The sequence below is a fragment of the Anabrus simplex genome, chromosome 2, assembly GCF_040414725.1.
Source record: "Anabrus simplex isolate iqAnaSimp1 chromosome 2, ASM4041472v1, whole genome shotgun sequence".
Lineage (NCBI taxonomy): Eukaryota > Metazoa > Arthropoda > Insecta > Orthoptera > Tettigoniidae > Anabrus > Anabrus simplex.
This window is the reverse complement of record NC_090266.1, coordinates 20,055,822-20,075,796: the sequence shown is the minus strand read 5'-3', so window position 1 is coordinate 20,075,796 and position 19,975 is coordinate 20,055,822. Positions and strand designations below refer to the sequence as shown.

Below are 19,975 nucleotides of genomic sequence, written 5' to 3'. Positions count from 1 at the left end.
ATTATTATTATTATTATAAAAGGAAATCATCCTGATAGTGTTGCGAACAGCCAAGCTCATGGGGAGGAGGAAAATGATGTTGGTAAAATTAAGCTTGAGGAAGTGGAAAGGGTGGTAAATAAACTCAATTGTCATAAGGCAGCAGGAATAGATGAAATTAGACCTGAAATGGTGAAGTATAGTGGGAAGGCAGGGAAGAAATGGCTTCATAGAGTAAAATTAGCATGGAGTGTTGGTAAGGTACCTTCAGATTGGACAAAAGCAATAACTGCACCTATCTATAAGCAAGGGAACAGGAAGGATTACAACAACTATCGAGGTATCTCATTGATTAGTATACCAGGCAAAGTATTCACTGGCATCTTGGAAGGGAGGGTGCGATCAGTCGTTGAGAGGAAGTTGGATGAAACCCAGTGTTGTTTCAGACCACAGAGAGGCTGTTAGGATCAGATTTTCAGTATGCGCCAGGTAATTGAAAAATGCTACGAGAGGAATAGGCAGTTGTGTTTATGTTTCGTAGATCTAGAGAAAGCATATGACAGGGTACCGAGAGAAAAGATGTTCGCCATACTGGGGGACTATGGAATTAAACGTAGATTATTAAAATCAATCAAAGGAATTTATGTTGACAATAGGGCTTCAGTGAGAATTGGTGGTAGAATGAGTTCTTGGTTCAGGGTACTTACAGGGGTTAGACAAGGCTGTAATCTTTCACCTTTGCTGTTCGTTGTTTACATGGATCATCTGCTGAAAGGTATAAAATGGCAGGGAGGGATTCACTTAGGTGGAAATGTAGTAAGCAGTCTGGCCAATGCTGACGACTTGGTCTTAATGGCAGATTGTGCCGAAAGCCTGCAGTCTAATGTCTTGGAACTAAAAAAATAGGTGCATTGAGTATGGTATAAAAATTAGCCTCTCGAAGACTAAATTGATGTCAGTAGGTAAGAAATTCAAAAGAATTGAATGTCAGATTGGTGATACAAAGTTAGAACAGGTCGATAATTTCAAGTATTTACGTTGTGTGTTGTCCCAGGATAGTAATATAGTAAGTGAGATTGAATCAAGGTGTCGTAAAGCTAATGCAGTGAGCTCGCAGTTGCGATCAACAGTATTCTGTAAGAAGGAAGTCAGCTTTCAGACGAAACTATCTTTACATCGGTCTGTTTTCAGACCAACTTTACTTTACGGGAGCGAAAGCTGGGTGGACTCAGGATATCTTATTCATAAGTTAGAAGTAACAGACATGAAAGTAGCAAGAATGATTGCTGGTACAAACAGTTGGGAACAATGGCAGGAGGGTACTCGGAATGAGGATATAAAGGCTAATTTAGGAATGAACTCGATGGATGAAGCTGTACGCATAAACCGGCTTCGGTGGTGGGGTCACGTGAGGCGAATGGAGGAGGATAGGTTACCTAGGAGAATAATGGACTCTGCTATGGAGGGTAAGAGAAGTAAAGGTAGACCAAGACGACGATGGTTAGACTCGGTTTCTAACGATTTAAAGGTAAGAGGTATAGAACTAAATGAGGCCACAACACTAGTTGCAAATCGAGGATTGTGGCGACGTTTACTAAATTCACAGAGGCTTGCAGAGTATTATTAATACAAAAGTCCAACATCTCAAGGCTGTCATGTACAGTAAATTCTATTAATTTATGAATTTAATTTATCTGTTTACGTGGCCAACACCAACACAAATCACGATGACGCTGCTGGATAGGACTGAGATCAAATCTAATCGCTATGCGGGATTTGCTTCATTGCTTGACCCTAAACTTATTTCATGAAACTGCTAAAATAGTATTTAATTCCAAACCGATCGGGCGAGTGAGCCGTGCGGTTAGGGGCGCGCAGCTCTGAGCTTACATCCGGCAGATAGTGGGTTCGAATCCCACTGTCGGCAGCCGTGAAGATGGTTTTCCGTGGTATGCCATTCTCACACCAGGTAAATGCTGGGGCTGTACCTTAAGGCCACGGCCGCCTCCTTCCAACTCCTAGCCATTTCCTATCCCATCGCCGCCATAAGACCTATCTGCGTCAGTGCGACGTAAAGCTACTAGCAAAAAATTCCAAACCGAGTGACAGTTCCGCCAATCCAAGGGTCAAATTACATAAAAGCAGTTCGACTCATGGTATCAGACAGCTCCTAAACGGTGGTTGATTTCCGCAGACTACGACAAGCACAACTACGCTTTTACATTGTGGAAAACTCTGGTACTCTCTTTCGTTTCGCGCGTAAAAATCTAAGAAAAACGACACGGTCGGTCTTGTACCTTAATGACATAATGCTGACGTGTTTCGATCAACTCGTACCCTTTACACCTTGTATTATGATCATCCTTCATCGCTGCTCTGTGTGTCCGCACAACCTTCCTTCGTCACTTCATACTGGCTCCTGCATTGGATTAGTGTGTGGTGTTACAGCAAGTAAGAAGGTGTCCACTACATTCTGACTGACATTTTAATAGTGAGTTGCTACTGGCAGTAAGAAGGTGTCCACTACGTCCTGACTGACATATTAATAGTGAGTTGCTACTGGCAGTAAGAAGGTGTCCACTACGTCCTGACTGACATATTAATAGTGAGTTGCTACTGGCAGTAAGAAGGTGTCCACTACGTCCTGACTGACATATTAATAGTGAGTTGCTGCTGGCAGTAAGAAGGTGATTACTACGTCCTGACTGACATATTAATAGTGAGTTGCTACTGGCAGTAAGAAGGTGTCCACTACGTCCTGACTGACATATTAATAGTGAGTTGCTACTGGCAGTAAGAAGGTGTCCACTACGTCCTGACTGACATATTAATAGTGAGTTGCTACTGGCAGTAAGAAGGTGATTACTACATTCTGACTGACATATTAATAGTGAGTTGCTACTGGCAGTAAGAAGGTGTCCACTACGTCCTGACTGATATATTAATAGTGAGTTGCTACTGGCAGTAAGACGGTGATTACTACATTCTGACTGACATATTAACAGTGCGTTGCTATTTGCGGTAAGAATGTGATCACTAAGTCCTGTTATAACTAAGCAAATAGCTGCGCGGTTTGGGTCATATAGGTATCAGCTTACATTCTGCAGATGGTGGGTTCGAACCACACTTTCGGCAGGTCTGAAGATGGTTTTCCATGGTTTCCCATTTTCACACTAGGCAAATGCTGGGACGGCACTTTATAAGACCACGGTGGCTTCCTTTCCACTCGCAGTCCTTTCCTATTTGCCTCTCCATAAAGGGAAATATCCTCTCTAAATTGTTCGACTTCCTGACAGGGAATCAACCCACGCCCTTCCAGATGAACCGATCACGCGTTTACCTATTTTGCTAGGCGGCCCATGTAGCATAAGTTGATGATAATCTATAGACCTTACTCTACTTAGTTTTGTACGTATGTATTGTTACGTGCCAACCCTGTTGTAAACTCTAGGTATTTTCTGGAAGGAATGAGTGAGTCGGTGAGGCCAGAGACATATGGCGGTCTTCTCTTGTATTGAGTCTCCCTGGATTTTCTGGAAGGCGAAACTAGAACTTTCCTATTCCGGACGCTCCCCAAAGGGACCAGAACTTCATCACCAGTGATATAAAAGCACACTGTGCGTTCGTGTGGTAGTGTCGTTGTTAGAGGGTGATACTGAATTGTGCTGTGTTGAGAAGTTCACTGTGTGGAGCAGTCACGTAAGTAATCGGTCTTGTCTGGAGTCGAGCCAAGTCATAGTCAAAAGACTTGTGTTCCAACCTTGAGTGAGTGTACCTGCTATGTAAAGTGTCGGTGCTGCGTACTAAGTGAAAGGTAGGAGTTGTCAATCAAGATTACGAAATGGTCGCCCGTTCCAGTTGGAGACCTGCTGTGAGGACTACGCGCTTTTTAAATAGCCACTAACGAGTGTGTGTGTGTGTGCACTGATTGGGTCACCCTAAATTAAATTAGTCCAATAAAAGATACAGTGTTTTTGAGCCTTCAGCCCGAAGGCTGGCTTGATCATCTACTGGGTATCACTGAAGGGGTATACTAGTGAGACGAGGAGTGAGGCAGTTTCCCACCTATATGTCTATCAAGCTGATCGTACAAGCCAGGGACTGGCTGTTCCTAGCACAACTCATACCTCTTCAGACTAATGGTCGTGCAGCTGTGAGTTGCATCCGTACATCCGTGGTTTCCCATTTTCACACCAGGCAAATGCTGGGGCTGCACCTTAATCAAGACCACGGCCTCTTCCCTCCCACTCCTAGGCCTTTCCTATCACATCGTCGCCGAAAGACCTATTTGTGTCGGTGCGACGTAAAGCAAATTGGAAACAAATCAGACTGAGGCAGGTCATAAGGCATCTGATTCGAAAATATCCTTCACTACTACTGCTTATCTAACCTCGGGAATATTATTTGTTTAAAATTCTCCCATTATAACTTAGTTACGAGAGACGATAATGACAAACAAGGCTACTGTATTTCGAAGGTAAAATAGAATGCATGTACTAACCTGCGAGTGGCAGGTAGAAAACATTCTGCCATTCTTTCGTTAATTAGCTTCGTTCAGTTCATTGTGACAGATGAGCAGCTGTTGATGACAAGCGGACAATATATATTTTTTGCTAGTTGCTTTACGTCGCACCGACACAGATACATCTTACGGCGACGATGAGACAGGAAAGAGCTAGGGGTGGGAAGGAAACGGCCGTGGCCCTAATGAAGGTACAGAACCAGAATTTGCCTGGTGTAAAAATGGGAAAAAACGGAAAACCATCTTCAGGGCTGCGGACAGTGGAGTTCGAACCCACTGTCTCCCGAGTGCAAGCTCATAGCTGCACGACCCAAACCATACGGCCAACTCACTCGGCATGTGGTGAAAAACTCACCAAGGAATTGCAATGACAGCTGGCAACAACTTGATCGGGAAGTTGAGGGTTCGAATAGCATTTTACACTACCTTGTGCATCAATCCGCAACTAGCTACAAACGTGAGACCAATGTCGGTCAGATCTCTGTAACCCGGCAGAGGGATATTAAATACATATAATAATAATAATAATAATAATAATAATAATAATAATAATAATAATAATAATAATAATATAAATGCTAAGTGTAGCCCGCTATGTATTTCTTCAAGGAGCCAGACATTATTGAAAAAAAGTAAACCTACAACCTGTTTTCCAGTCATTGAGCGGGTCAAGGATGTGATGAATGAAGCATATATAGGCTGTTAGTACGATGGGGTAGCCAATCGCGAAGTGATTTATTAATGGCTGAGTGATGCTATGAAATGAGAATGGAGAGTGTTGCTGGAATGAAGATGACAGGGAAAACACGGAGTACCCGGAGAAAAACCTGTCTCGCCTACGCTTTGTCCAGCACAAATCTCACATGGAGTGACCGGGATTTGAACCACGATATCCAGCGGTGAGAGGCCGACGCGTTGCCGCCAGACATTATTTTTAAAGTAATTTAAGAACTTCAATGATGTTTTTAACATTTGCAATAGATGAAATTAAATTGTGGCTTCCTACTTGAAACTTAATTTTTGATAGTGTTATTATTATTATTATTATTATTATTATTATTATTATTATTATTATGATTATTATTATTATTATTATTTATAGCGTGCCATAAACAATTCATGTAACATATTGCTGTGAATTGGGAAAGCTGAGAGTGTGAAATTTCAGCCAATGAACACAAATAGGCCTATCAGAAAAATAGGAGCTGAGATGAAAACGTTAATGACACACAGAGTTACACTTGCCGACACAAAAAGCACGACGGGAAGCAAGGAGCATTTTATCACCGAAATTGTTTTCACGTTCCACTAACTACTTTTACATTTTTCACTGATGCCGAGGTGCCGGAATTTCATCCCGTATAATGTCAACAAACTCGTACTAATAATAATGTCCCAATAGCTATTTATTCGGTTTTCGGAGACGCCGAGGTGCCGGAATTTAGTCCCGCTGGAGTGGAGCTGTAATAATAAGTTAACACTTACAGTTGAGTAGTGTCATGATGTCCAACTCGTCACACACATCCTTCCCAGCGGCGCGCCACGAGACGACTGGGCGACACGCGCTCTCAAGTAAACAAAGCGAGGTCTCAACGCTGACTGAGAAATGCGCGGACACTGCGGAGACCAAGGGACATGAAGTAGTTTTAAAAATACGTGGCACGTACAGCCCTTTAAAAGGCACTTGAACGAGAAGAGTTATCTTCACCTCTTCACTTCTTTGAAAGGAACATGGTATGACCGGGCTAGTCAGCCATACGGTTAGGGGCGCGCAGCTATATGCTTGCATCCGGGAGATAGAGGGTTCGAACCCCACTGTTGGCAGCCGTGAAGATGAACTTTCGTGGTTTCCCATTTTCACAACAGGCAATTTTTTGCTATTTGCTTTACGTCGCATCGACACAGACAGGTCTTATGGCGACAATGGGACAGAAAAGGCCTAAGGAATGGGAAGGAAGCGGCCGTTGACTTAATCTAGCCACAGCCCCAGAATTTACCTGGTGTGAAAATGGGAAACCACGGAAAACCATCTTCAGGGCTTCCGACAGTGGGAATCGAACCCACTATCTCCCGGATACGAGCTCACAGCTGCGCGCCCCTAACCGCACGGCCAACTCGCCCGGTATACCACCAGGCAAATTCTGAGGTTGTACCTTAGTAAAGGCCACGGCTGCTTCCTTCCCACTCCTAGCCCTTTCCTATCCCATGATCGCCATAAGACCTACCTCTGTCAGTGAGACTTAAAGCAAATTCAAATAAAGCCTCCGTGGCTCAGGTGGTAGCGCGCCGGCCTCTCACTGCTGGGTTCCATGGTTGAAATCCCGGTCACTCCATGTGAGATTTGTGCTGGACAAAGCGGAGGCGGGACATAGTTTTCTCCGTGTACTCCGGTTTTCCCTGTCATATTTCATTCCAACAACACTCTCCAATGCCATTTCATTTCACCTTTCATTCATTAATCATTGCCCCACAGGAGCCGGCACGATTCCTATCCTCGCCACTAGACGGGGGCTTCATTCATTCCATCCCTGACCCGGTCGATTGACTGCAAACAGACTGTGGATTTTCATTTTTCATATACATATATATGTATAATATGTGTGTTTTCCATAAGTCTGGCCCTTCGGTTGAGAGTGTCCCCCATTCAATTACCGGCTGGGCTGGGGATTTTAAACTACGCCTGGTAACTTCCTCCAGCACGGGGAACTGGGGATATACGTTTGTCTACGTTTCCACTATCAGCCCCCAAATAAATACCGTACTACCTTTCAGAGAGGAAGGGCATCCAGCCGTAAAAGTATGCTTAATCCTAATTTTGACCCCTAGATAGTGGGGAAAAACTCATAATGGAATATTGTAAGTAATATTTTGTAAATCATGAGTGTAGTTTTGAGTTTCTACGTAGTAATTGTATCGCTCTACACGTAAGGAAGTACGTTGAGTGTATTTCTGAGTCTCCGCGTAGTAACTGTACCACTCTACATATAAGGAAGTATTTTTAGTGTAATTCTGAGTCTTTTCGTAGTAATTGTATCACAGTACATGCACTGAAGTATGTTGAGTGCATTTCTGAGTCTCTGCGTGGTAACTGTACCACCCTACAGTAAAGGAGGTATTCTGAGTATATTTCTGAGTCTCTGCGTAGTAACTGTACTACCCTAAATACAAGGAAGTATTATTAGTGTATTTCTGAGTCTCTTCGTAGTAATTGTATCACTCTACATTTACGGAATTATGTTGAATGTATTCTGAGTCTCTGCGTAGTAACTGTACCACCCTGCATATAAGGACATATTTTTGAGTGTATTTCTGAGTCTCTTCGTAGTAATTGTATCGCACTACACGTACGGAAGTATTTTGAGTGTATTTTTGAGTCTCTGCGTAGTAACTGTACCACCCTATATATAAGGAAGTATTTTGAGTGTATTTCTGAGTCTCTTCGTAGTAACTGTTCGTTCGTTCGTTATCTGTTTACCCTCCAGGGTCGGTTTTCCCTCGGACTCGGCAAGGGGAGGAGCAGACTGGAAAGAACCAGAGTTAGAAATGGCAGTGGAAGTAAGGAGAAATTGAAGGAACTTACTAGAAAATTGAATCTAGCAAAGAAGGCAGCTAAGGATAACATGATGGCAAGCATAATTGGCAGTCATACAAATTTTAGTGAAAAATGGAAGGGTATGTATAGGTATTTTAAGGCAGAAACAGGTTCCAAGAAGGACATTCCAGGAATAATTAATGAACAAGGGGAGTGTGTATGTGAGGATCTTCAAAAGGCAGAAGTATTCAGTCACAGTATGTAAGGATTGTTGGTTACAAGGATAATATCGAGATAGAGGAGGAGACTAAGGCCAAAGAAGTAATAAAATTTACATATGATAACAATGACATTTACAATAAGATACATAAATTGAAAACTAGAAAAGCGGCTGGAATTGATCAGATTTCTGGTGATATACTAAAGACAATGGGTTGGGATATAGTACCATATCTGAAGTACTTATTTGATTATTGTTTGGTCGGAGGAGCTATACCAGGTGAATGGAGAGTTGCTATACTAGCCCCTGTGTACTAGGGATGAGCGCGACTGAAGCCTGGAATCGAGAGCGTCGACTCCATCGACTCCGAACACCGGTCTCGGTTCGCATGAAGCCTCTCGACTCCAAGTTACCCTGATGCGCATTGCGGGGCCGCGCGGTCGCTTCGCATGAAGCCTCACGACTCCAAGCGAACTTGACTCTCACTCCGGGGCCGCTTGCGTGTCGAGGCGCGGAAAATAACGTGAAAAATCATAGATGTTGCTGCTCATTTGGCCATTAGGTTTTTTGAAGAGTACTGTAGAGTGAAGTACGATATTGTTAACGAAGACGACGAGCATAATGGTGTAGTTGACACGTGTCAAGTCAGAAAGTATCGGCATAGCAGACCACGGACATTTAATTTCACGTCTTCATTTGTCGTGATCAGGAAATTGATAAATAGATATCGATGGTAAATCATTATGAATTGCACATAAACGATGAAAACAAATCTAATATGGTTAAATTTGAACATAGATTAAGCCATTAACAGGCTTTGTGGCTCAGGCGGCAGCGCGTTAGCATCGCACCGCTGGATTCCGTGGTTCAAATCCCGGTCACTCCGCGTGAGACTTTTTTTTCTCCAGGTACTCCGGTTTTCCCTGTTATCTTTGATTCTAGCAACACTCTCCAACATCATTTAATTTCATCTGTCAGTCATTCATCAATTCCCCAGAGGAGTGCGACAGGCCTCGGCAGCCGGTACAATTCCTATCCTCGCCGCAGGATGGGGACGTCATTCACTGACTGGAAAACAGGTTGTCGGTTTTCATTATAATTCAAGGACCACGTTAGGTCTTGGTGCATTATTATTATTATTATTATTATTATTATAAGCATTAACTGATAAGAAATTGTTACGTTCGCCGGTGTTTTGTTATTATGTAATTGAATTTCATATTGGGGATTACTTAAGATTCTATCATAATACATTATTAACATTATAAAAAAAATTGTTGAAACATGTGTTGTAATGTTCCATTAGTACATGAAATTTGTTTGTATTATGTATAAGTTCACGTTGGCGATTATTGAAGATTATTCTGTCAGAATATATTATTATTAGTAGTAGTAGTATACACAAAAGGCCCTTTTCGCGACAGCCCTGGCAGGCCTTGGCCTACCAAGTGACCTCTGCCCAGCTCAAAGGCCAGTAGATTACGAGGTGACGTGTGTTCAGCACGACGAATCCTCTCGACCGTTATTCTTGGCTTTCTAGACCCGGTCCCTATCTCACCCTTATCACGAAACCTGAGATAGAGGTAAAAATCCCTGACCTGGCCGGAATCGATCACGGGGCCTCCCTAGACTGCGGAGGCGGCTATCATGACGCACAATGAATGGTAAAATATTTGTTGTAAAATCATACTGTAAGTACTCGCTTCTTTTTTTCTGTTTTATGCCCTAGGCCAGGGGTATTAATAATTTACAATTAAAAATTTAACCCGGCCGAGAATCGAACCCGGGACTGCTGCGTGACAGGCGGACGCGTTGACCCCTACACCGTGGAGCTGAACTCATTTAACCCATATATGCCCACCGCCCCATTTTTGGGGCAGCTGGAATTTTATTTTTATATTCAAGGAATTTCTTCCTGAGGTAAGTTTGATGTTATATTTCAAGAGGGTTGCCATTGGTAGATAAGACCTGGGTCCCTGCCAACACACAGCTGCTTCAACAGAACAGTTATTCGTTGTTGACTACAGCTCATTGTAAACATGCAACATGACCTCTCAGAACAACTAAGTATTTTAATAATTTTTGATAATTATTAATATGTTTGTGTGATTCCTTATGGTATATAACTTGCATAATGTTGCTGTAATATAATATAGCTGGTTATTTGTAATTTGAGTACTGTTTCCAGGCATTTCTTTCAATGCCCCAAAAATGGGGCAATGGGCATGGGCGGGTACACCATATTTTATGATACAGTCTTTACGGCAGCATATGTTCTACTGACTAAAATACTTTGTGGTATGATATGTAGATATATATGAGTTACAGATATCCTATCCTACGCCGTCATTGGTTAGAATCCAGCAAGAATGTTGTAAAAATAATGGAACGTATGAGTGTAGGCTAACATCTGCATTATATCAGTATTGTTACCTACTGTAGATATATCGTTAAAATATTTTCACGTGTTTCTTATAATATTCTAGGTCGACCATCGATGAAATCTTGGCGATTCTTGAGAGCGACGACCAACAATTTGCAAGTGCTACAATATACACTTGTCCCCCGCAAAATCATCTTCATAGTGATGAAGAAAGTAGTGACGAAGATGGAAACATCAATCATCTATCTGGGAACCAACTTCGGGCTGAGGGAGAGCTGCGGGCTACTGTCGTTATTGAAAATCGATTTGAAGAAGTGGTATGGGGAGTACCTGATGTTCGGGATGATACAACTAGCCGTGCTGACCAAATAGCATCATCAATGAACAGACTGCATCTTGAGCTATTTCTAGCGATAACTACATGTTATCACCTCCCCGAAAAAAGAAAACATTGCCACCAACACGTAAGTGGGAACATGTTGATATACCCACTAAACCTGAACGTGAATGGACAAGACCAGAACTTTTAAACACAAACAAATCCACTGTAGAACTTTTCGAATTATTTTGGGATGACCAAATGATAAATGCCATTGTTAATTAGTGAAAACGATATGCCATGTTCAAAGGTAACCATAAATTTGATTTTGAAGTTAATGACATCAGGTTACTTATTGCCATATTACTTTTGAGTGGATATTGTACTGTTGCTAGGCATCGTCTCTACTGGGATTCAGGTGCTAATAATTACCATCCCGGATTCGCAGGTGCTATTTCAAGGAATAGATTTGAAGAATTACTTCGCTACATACACATTGTTGATAATAACACTCTAAATCCCAATGATAAATTCGCAAAAGTACATCCACTTTGGAATCATGTAAATGAAAAATGGTTAAAATTCTTTCCTAAAGATGCGCACTTGAGCATTGATGAATCCATGGTCCCATACTTTGGAAGACATGGAACCAAACAGCACACCCAAAACTGGATTCAAAGTGTGGTCTATGTGTTCGCGATTAGGGTATCCTGTTCAAGCTGAGCCTTATCAAGGTGCCTCTATAGGTAACACAAACCCTAACCTGGGTGTAGGAGGATCAGTAGTTGTAGACATGGTGAATAAACTGACTCAAGGTGCGGCATATAGTATATTTACTGATAACTACTTTACATCCCTGCCTCTCTTATCAAAACTAGGAAGAAATTGTCATGACTGCACTGCCACGATTCGTAACAATCGTATAGAAAAGGCCCCTCTCCAGGAGCCTGCTGTAATGAAAAAGCTTCCAAGAGGTAGTTATGACCAAGTCACAGATGTAAACTCAGGAATAACTCTCGTAAGGTTCAACGACAATAATATTGTAACGCTGGCATTTAACATAACAGGTGTTTTGCCGATGGGTATGTGGAGTTGTTGGAGTTCCAAGGAAAGAAAGAGGATATCCCTACGACAGGTAGCGCTTGCTGCTCAGTATAATCTATCTATATATGGGAGGAGTGGACCAGCTGGACCAAAATGTGTCAGCTTATCGGCCTGGCATAAGGATGAAAAATACTGTTCCCATTGAGCTGCAGTATCAATAATAAATATTACCTGTATAGGATGACTCCTGCAGGAATGAATAAATGCGCTTGTGATTTTTGGGCTTCATACGTTATATTGTCCAATGTTACCTAGGAAAATACACCAATCATCGTCCTGCAATTGGTAGACCTCTGAAACCTTCGAAACGGCGCGTGCAGGATGAAGTGCGGTTGGATGGTGTTGGGCATATAATAATATCAAACCCAACCCATATTCGATGTGCAGAATGCCATAAGAACACTACCAAGAAATGTAGAAAATGTGATGTGGGCTGCCATGCTAATTGCTTTGATAAGTTCCATTGTTAAGTGACATAAAGCAAGTGATATCTAACAAGCGTTCTTATGTGTTTACGTGTATAATGGTGACGAATGGAAATAACTTAACAATCTCTCTAACTTGGAACACTATTCTTTGTTTATTTGAAGAGTTTTATATTTTGTATTTTTATTTCTTGTGATATAATTGAATGTGTGAACGTAGTAAACTTCTAGTCGAAAGGGAAAGTAATTTGCTTTACATGTACCCTCCCATGCCCACCGCCCCATTTATGGGGCGGCACTTTTCTCACGACTGGAATAGGAAACAATTTATTTTTCATTTTCTACAACATCAGCGCATCCATTTGACCATTTTATGTGAAGATGGAAGATATTTGAAACGAAAAAAAAAGTTGGGCATATATGGGTTAAGGCAACATTGGCGATTATGTAAAAGTATACTGTCAGATTATAATTACCACTACTAGTATCGTCATCATTATCATCGTCGCCAAAATAGACCTACAACATTAACACTAACAATGATAAAATCCCGAAACAATATTTCACGTTTGCTGGCTAATAATCATCTTGTATTCATCGTATCACAAGTTACCAAGGGAGGAACACGGAACTATAATTCCAAGCAGTTCCGACAATAGTTGTTAGATGGCGTTAGTGCATTAGTGGAGTCGACACTGGAGTCGAGAGTGTCGGTTCCAGTGGTAGCAGTCTCGACTCTTCGCGACTCCGTTCGCAACCCATCCCTACTGTGTACAAAGGAAAGGGTGATAGACATAAAGCTGAAAATTACAGGCCAGTAAGTTTGACATGCATTGTATGTAAGCTTTGGGAAGGCATTCTTTCTTATATTAGACATGTTTGTGAAATTAATAACTGGTTCGATAGAAGGCAATTCGGTTTTAGGAAAGGTTATTCCACTGAAGCTCAACTTGTAGGATTCCAGCAAGATATAGCAGATATCTTGGATTCAGGAGGTCAAATGGACTGTATCGCGATTGACCTGTCTAAAGCATTTGATAGGGTGGATCATGGGAGACTACTGGCAAAAATGAGTGCAGTTGGACTAGACAAAAGAGTGACTGAATGGGTTGCTATATTTCTAGAAAATAGATCTCAGAGAATTAGAGTAGGCGAAGCTTTATCTGACCCTGTAATAATTAAGAGGGGAATTCCTCAAGGCACTATTATCGGACCTTTATGTTTTCTTATATATATAAATGATATGAGTAAAGGAGTGGAATCGGAGGTAAGGCTTTTCGCGGATGATGTTATTCTCTATAGAGTGATAAATAAGTTACAAGATTGTGAGCAACTGCAACGTGACCTCGAAAATGTTGTGAGATGGACAGCAGGCAATGGTATGTTGATAAACGGGGTTAAAAGTCAGGTTGTGAGTTTCACAAATAGGAAAAGTCCTCTCAGTTTTAATTACTGCGTTGATGGGGTGAAAGTTCCTTTTGGGGATCATTGTAAGTATCTAGGTGTGAATATAAGGAAAGATCTCCATTGGGGTAATCACATAAATATGATTGTAAATAAAGGGTACAGATCTGTGCACATGGTTATGAGGGTGTTTAGGGGTTGTAGTAAGGATGTAAAGGAGAGGGCATATAAGTCTCTGGTAAGACCCCAACTAGAGTATGGTTCCTGTGTATGGGACCCTCATCAGGATTACCTGATTCAAGAACTGGAAAAAATCCAAAGGAGAGCAGCTCGATTTTTTTCCGGGTGATTTCCGAAAGAGAGTAGCGTTACAAAAATGTTGCAAAATTTGGGCAGGGAAGACTTGGGAGAAAGGAGACGAGCTGCTCGACTAAGTGGTATGTTCCGAGCTGTTAGTGGAGAGATGGCGTGGGAGGGCGTCCGTAGACGAATATGTTTGAGTGGTGTCTTTAAAAGTAGGAAAGATCACAATATGAAGATAAATTTGGAATTCAAGAGGACGAATTGGGGCAAATATTCGTTTATAGGAAGGGGAATTAGGGATTGGAATAACTTACCAAGGGAGTCGTTCAATAAATTTCCAATTTCTTTGAAATCATTTAGGAAAAGGCTAGGAAAGCAACAGATAGGGAATCTGCCACCTGGGCGACTGCCCTAAATGCAGATCAGTATTGATTGATTGATTGATTGATTGATTGATTGATTGAAGGGATCCCACCTCTACCGCCTCAAGGGCAGTGTCCTGGAGATTCAGACTTTGGGTCAGGGATACATCTGGGGAGAATGACCAGTACCTCGCCCATGGCGGCCTCGCCTGCTATGCAGAACAGAGGTTTTGTGGAGGGATGGGGAGGATGAATGGGACAGGCAAGGAAGAGGGAAGGAAGCGGCCGTGGCCTTAAGTTACTCGGGAAACCACGGAATACCACTTCCAGGATGGCTGAGGTGGGAATCGAACCTCTACTCAGTTGACCTCCCGAGGCTGAGTGGACCCCGTTCCAGCCCTCGTACCACTTTTCAAATTTCGTGGCAGAGCCGGGAATCGAACCCGGACCTCTTGGGGTGGCAGCTAATCACGCTAACCACTACACTACAGAGGCGGACATGTAGTAACTGTACCATCCTAAATATAAGGAAGTATTTTGAGTGTATTTCTGAGTCTCTGCGTAGTAACTGTACCACCCTACATATAAGGAAGTATTTTCATCGAATTTCTGAGTCTCTTCATTGTAATTGTACCACACTACATGTACGGAAGTATGTTGAATGTATTTCTGAGTCTCTGCGTAGTAACTGTACCACCCTGCATATAAGGAAATATTTTTGAGTGCATTTCTGAGTCTCTTCGTAGTAATTGTAACACTATACTCGTAAGGAAGTATTTTGAATGTATTTCTGAGTCTCTGCTTAGCAGTTGTATCACTCTACACGTAAGGCAGTATTCTGAGTGTATTTCTGAGTCTCCGCGTAGTAATTGTACCACCCTACATATAAGGAAGTATTTTCGTTGAATTTCTGAGTCTCTTCATTGTAATTGTACCAAACTACATGTACGGAAGTATTTTGAGTGTATTTCTTGGGTCTCTTCGTAGTAATTGCACCACACTACAAGTACGGAAGTATGTTGTGTGTGTTTCTGAGTCTCCGCGTAGTAATTGTACCACCCTACATATAAGGAAGTATTTTGTGTGTATTTCTGAGTCTCTGCGTAGTAATTGTACCACCCTACATATAATGAAGTACTCTGAGTGTATTTTTGTCCATGTTTTTCATAGCGTAAAGGGAGATAAGTTCGTGACAAGTCTTTGAATAAGTATTATGTATCCGCTAGAGCACGATGAAGACCAAGGGAAGTAGCTGGAGACATCCGTTGTTGTTGTTGTTGCAATTTGCTTTACGTCGCACCGATACGGATAGGTCTTATGACGACGATGAGACAGGAAAGAGCTAGGAGTGGGAAGGAAATGGCCGTGGCCTTAATTAAGGTACAGCCCCAGAATTTGCCTGGTGTGAAAATGGGAAACAACGGACCATCTTCAAGGCTGCCGACAGTGGGGTTGGAATCCCCTATCTCCCGGATGCAAGCTCACAGCTGCGCACCCCTAACCGCACGGCCAACTCGCCCGGTCAGGGAACTAGTAGTAACGTTGAAAATGCTTAGTCTACAATAGAGAAGTTCATGGTACTTATTTAAAAACATATCACGAACTTACATGTATCACGAATATGTCTCCCTTTAAATGATTACGTTACACTACAGGTACTAGTACCACGTATCCGAGAACGCTACCGTTGACTCAACTAGGCTGAATGAACGCCAAGGAGTCATTCACTTTGTCAGAACCAACCTCAACAGCAAACTCCCAGATTACATCCTCGATCGAACATTCAGATACGGTTAAACTGCCGCATCATACCCGACCGTACGCATGCCCAACGTTCAAAATGCATTCATTGTTTATCAATCAAGTGCAGCGGAACCATCCGTAAACTTATATTACACGTCATTGCAATTCTTTACCGTACAATTATTCGATGACGGACACACACATACACAACACAACATTGTACAGTGGCGGATCATGTCTGAGAAGTTAGGTGAAGAGTTAGTACACACGCTTATTTTAATAATTGAACGTTGCTTATATTGCTAAAAAGCATGGCCATAAAAACAATTCAAAACTTAAATCAATCAATCAATCAATCAATCAATCAATCAATCAATCAATCAATCAATCAATCAATCAATCAATCAATCAATCAATCAATCAATCAATCAATCAATCAATCAATCAATCAATCAATCAATCAATCAATCAATCAATCAATCAATCAATCAGATTGTACAGAATTAAAGTAGGGAGAGGAGTAAACTCAGTGAAATATGGTGCTCATGGTGAAATGAAATAATGGTTGGAGGAAATTTCGAGAAATTTGTCTGCTTTCGGACATTTCCACTTCAAGTATTTTTGTGAGGTAATCTTCGCTTCATGGCATACGAACCATACCCAAGGTGTCTGCAAGATTTATTGTGGGAGGCCCAAAATTGAGAAAGTTATCTTTCAAGAGTGCCCACAGTTACATTAAAATTGCACACTACTCAAGCAACAGGGCATTCATAGTATTGTACTATAAGAAAAATCGTTCCTGCTAACCATTCCTTAACACTGCCTTCAGTTAGTCAGTGTACAAAAGCTGCAGCTTCCCTTTTCGTGGGCTGAACTCAAGGATCACCACATTGTCCAGAAATTCTTCCCCACCCTTCACTACGGTTTTTGTGAATACTTAACAGAGAAAATCTATTAAAACGATTTTCAGAAATGATGTCACGGTCTCTGCACCTGTTGTAGTGCTACTGGACAGGAAATTAGAGCTCAGAAGATGTCACGGTCTGCGCACCTGTTGTAGTGCTACTGGACAGGAAATTAGAGCTGAGAAGATGTCACGGTCTGTGCATCTGTTGTAGTGCTACTGGACAGGAAATTAGAGCTGAGAAGATGTCACGGTCTGTGCATCTGTTGTAGTGCTACTGGACAGGAAATTAGAGCTCAGAAGATGTCAAGGTCTGCGCACCTGTTGTAGTGCTACTGGACAGGAAATTAGAGCTCAGAAGATGTCAAGGTCTGCGCACCTGTTGTAGTGCTACTGGACAGGAAATTAGAGCTCAGAAGATGTCAAGGTCTGGTGATGTCTGTAGTGTTAATTGACAGGTAATTAGATCTCAGAAAATGTGAAGTTTGAGTGATGTTTGTAGTACTGGAATGAAAGTGTCAGCAGAAACTGGAGATTAAGCAGAAAATGTAAGGTCTTCGCATTATCCATAAATTTAAGTGGAAGTTGGTAGGTTTTGAGCCCATGATATAGGGTGAAGCCTTGCGCGTCGCCGTCTGAGTCAAAGAAATACAACAGTGCCATTCGTAAAGTCAGCGGCCGGCTGTGGGAACTGCTAGAGGAAAACAGAATTTGGAAGTAGACTGTGTTCTTTAGTTGCATGTGAATAGTGCGAGAACAGAGGGGTCTTTCTCCCAGCGAGATGCGACAAGCTGATGACGGAGCATAAGCGTTTCCTGTTGAAATTCTTCGACAAGACCCCTCTAGTTCCAAGAGGTTGTACATCTATCCTTCAGTACTGGGTCTAGACCACAAATAAAGGCAGTGCATTTTCAGTCGCATTATTGATAACAGATCATCGCAAACTGATGATGTTGATACTCTCATACTGTGTACTTGCAGTTGCATTCCTACTGATTACTTAATCTCCCTTCCTCCCAAGTAATGTGTGACCTTTAGACTCTGCAGCTCACTTTGGGAAGAATTCCGTTCCTTTAAGGAGCACGCCTCCTATACTTTAAGAGTGTGGGTTTGAATACCGGCGCAGTCGTTTGCTATTTAAGTATACTTACATATAAGAATGAGTATGGCATGAAAATTAGCCCCTGGAAGACTAAATTGATGTCAGTAGGTAAGAAATTCAACAGAATTGAATGTCTGGTGATACAAAGCTGGAACAGGTCGATAATTTCAAGTATAAGGTTGTGTGTTCTCCCAGGATGGTAATATTGTAACTGAGATTGAATGAAGGTGTAGTAAAGCTAATGTACTGTAGTGAGCTCGCAGTTGCGATCAACAGTATTCTGTAGGAAGGAAGTCAGCTCCCAGACGAAACTATCTTTACATCGGTCTGTTTTCAGACTAATTTTGCTTTACGGGAGCGAAAGCTGGGTTGACTCAGTATATATTCTTCATAAGTTATAAGTAACAGACATGAAAGTGGCGAGAATGATTTCTGGTACAAACAGGTGGGAATAATGACAGGAGGGTACTCGGAATGAGGAGGTAAAGGCTAAGTTAGGAATGAACTCGATGGATGAAGCTGAACGCATAAACCGGCTTCAGTGGTGGGGTCATGTGTGACGAATGGAGGAGGATAGGTTACCTAGGAGAATAATGGACTCTGCTATGGAGGGTGAGAGGAGTAGAGAGACCAAGACGACGGTGGTTAGACTCAGTTTCTAACGATTCAAAGATAAGAGGTATAGAATTAATGAGGCCACAGCACTAGTTGCAAATAGAGGCTTGTGGCGACGTTTATAAAATACACAGAGGCTTGCAGACCGAGCGCTGAAAGGCATAACGCTCTACAACGATAATATATTGCACCTGTCCAGGGCTCCAGTGCATAATGAATTATACTAGTTCACGAATGCGATGGCTGAACGGACTATCTTAGATGAGATCTGCAGAAAACAACCCGGCATCGAAGCCCCATCAGCCCTACTTCGCAGTTTCCACGACTAAGCTCGAGAGCAAACGGGTCGACGGTCTGTTCGCACAAAAATGGGCACTAAATTAAATGCCTCTAAAGTAGGGGAATCTAAATATAAGAGGAATAAGACTTCACTACTAAATGAGAAGAATGGTGTTCCATACTTTTAAACACAATGGCTAATGAAATGAGGAAAACACATAATAAATTCTGTACGAGAAGATATGCCTTAAAAATTGATATAGAGGAAAATATATATTAGATTTACCCTATGCTTGGTGACTTATATCTCTTTCACATTCTGTCTGAGTAGCACTTTGCACTTCATAACCTTACGATATCGAAGAGGCGTTCCTCTTCTGATTAATTAACACTCGCTAACAGTCGTTATGTAATTACACACTGATTAATGAACAAGTACACGTAGTAAAAAGGCACATCTCGCAACTATTGATTATTCCTGAATCATGGTTTCGTATTTCACAAATTTATAGTTTATGATGTCATGATATCATTGTGATTGAGGCGTTAAATAAAGCTACAGTTAGCACACTTCCGAGACACGTGAAAGTCATATCACAACATTAGTCTAACAAATCCTATCTGATTATATTTATGAATTATTAAACTGTCGCATAACGTTGTTTCAGCAGGATATTAATAAACACTATTTGATAAGACAAATTTCAAACAACGTTGTTCCCTGTGGGACAACACATTCGACAAACAATGCCAAAAATCAATATACAACATGAACAATA

At 41.7% G+C, this 19,975-nt stretch overlaps 1 protein-coding gene across 2 annotated transcripts in view; it reads right to left on the bottom strand.

Moving 5' to 3' along the window:
- The window catches only part of LOC136863886 (uncharacterized), a 381,085-nt gene that overhangs the window by 279,066 nt on the left and 82,044 nt on the right, over positions 1-19,975 (bottom strand). Inside the window, exon 1 of one of the 2 annotated variants that reach the window (XM_067140279.2) lies at positions 5,987-6,066. The exons of the other annotated variant lie outside the window; for it this stretch is intronic. Within the exon in view, the coding sequence (XP_066996380.2) occupies positions 5,987-6,002 (16 nt within the window). The 5' untranslated portion in view covers positions 6,003-6,066. Of the gene's footprint in view, positions 1-5,986; positions 6,067-19,975 lie in introns of those variants that run through there. 2 annotated transcript variants of the gene reach the window in all.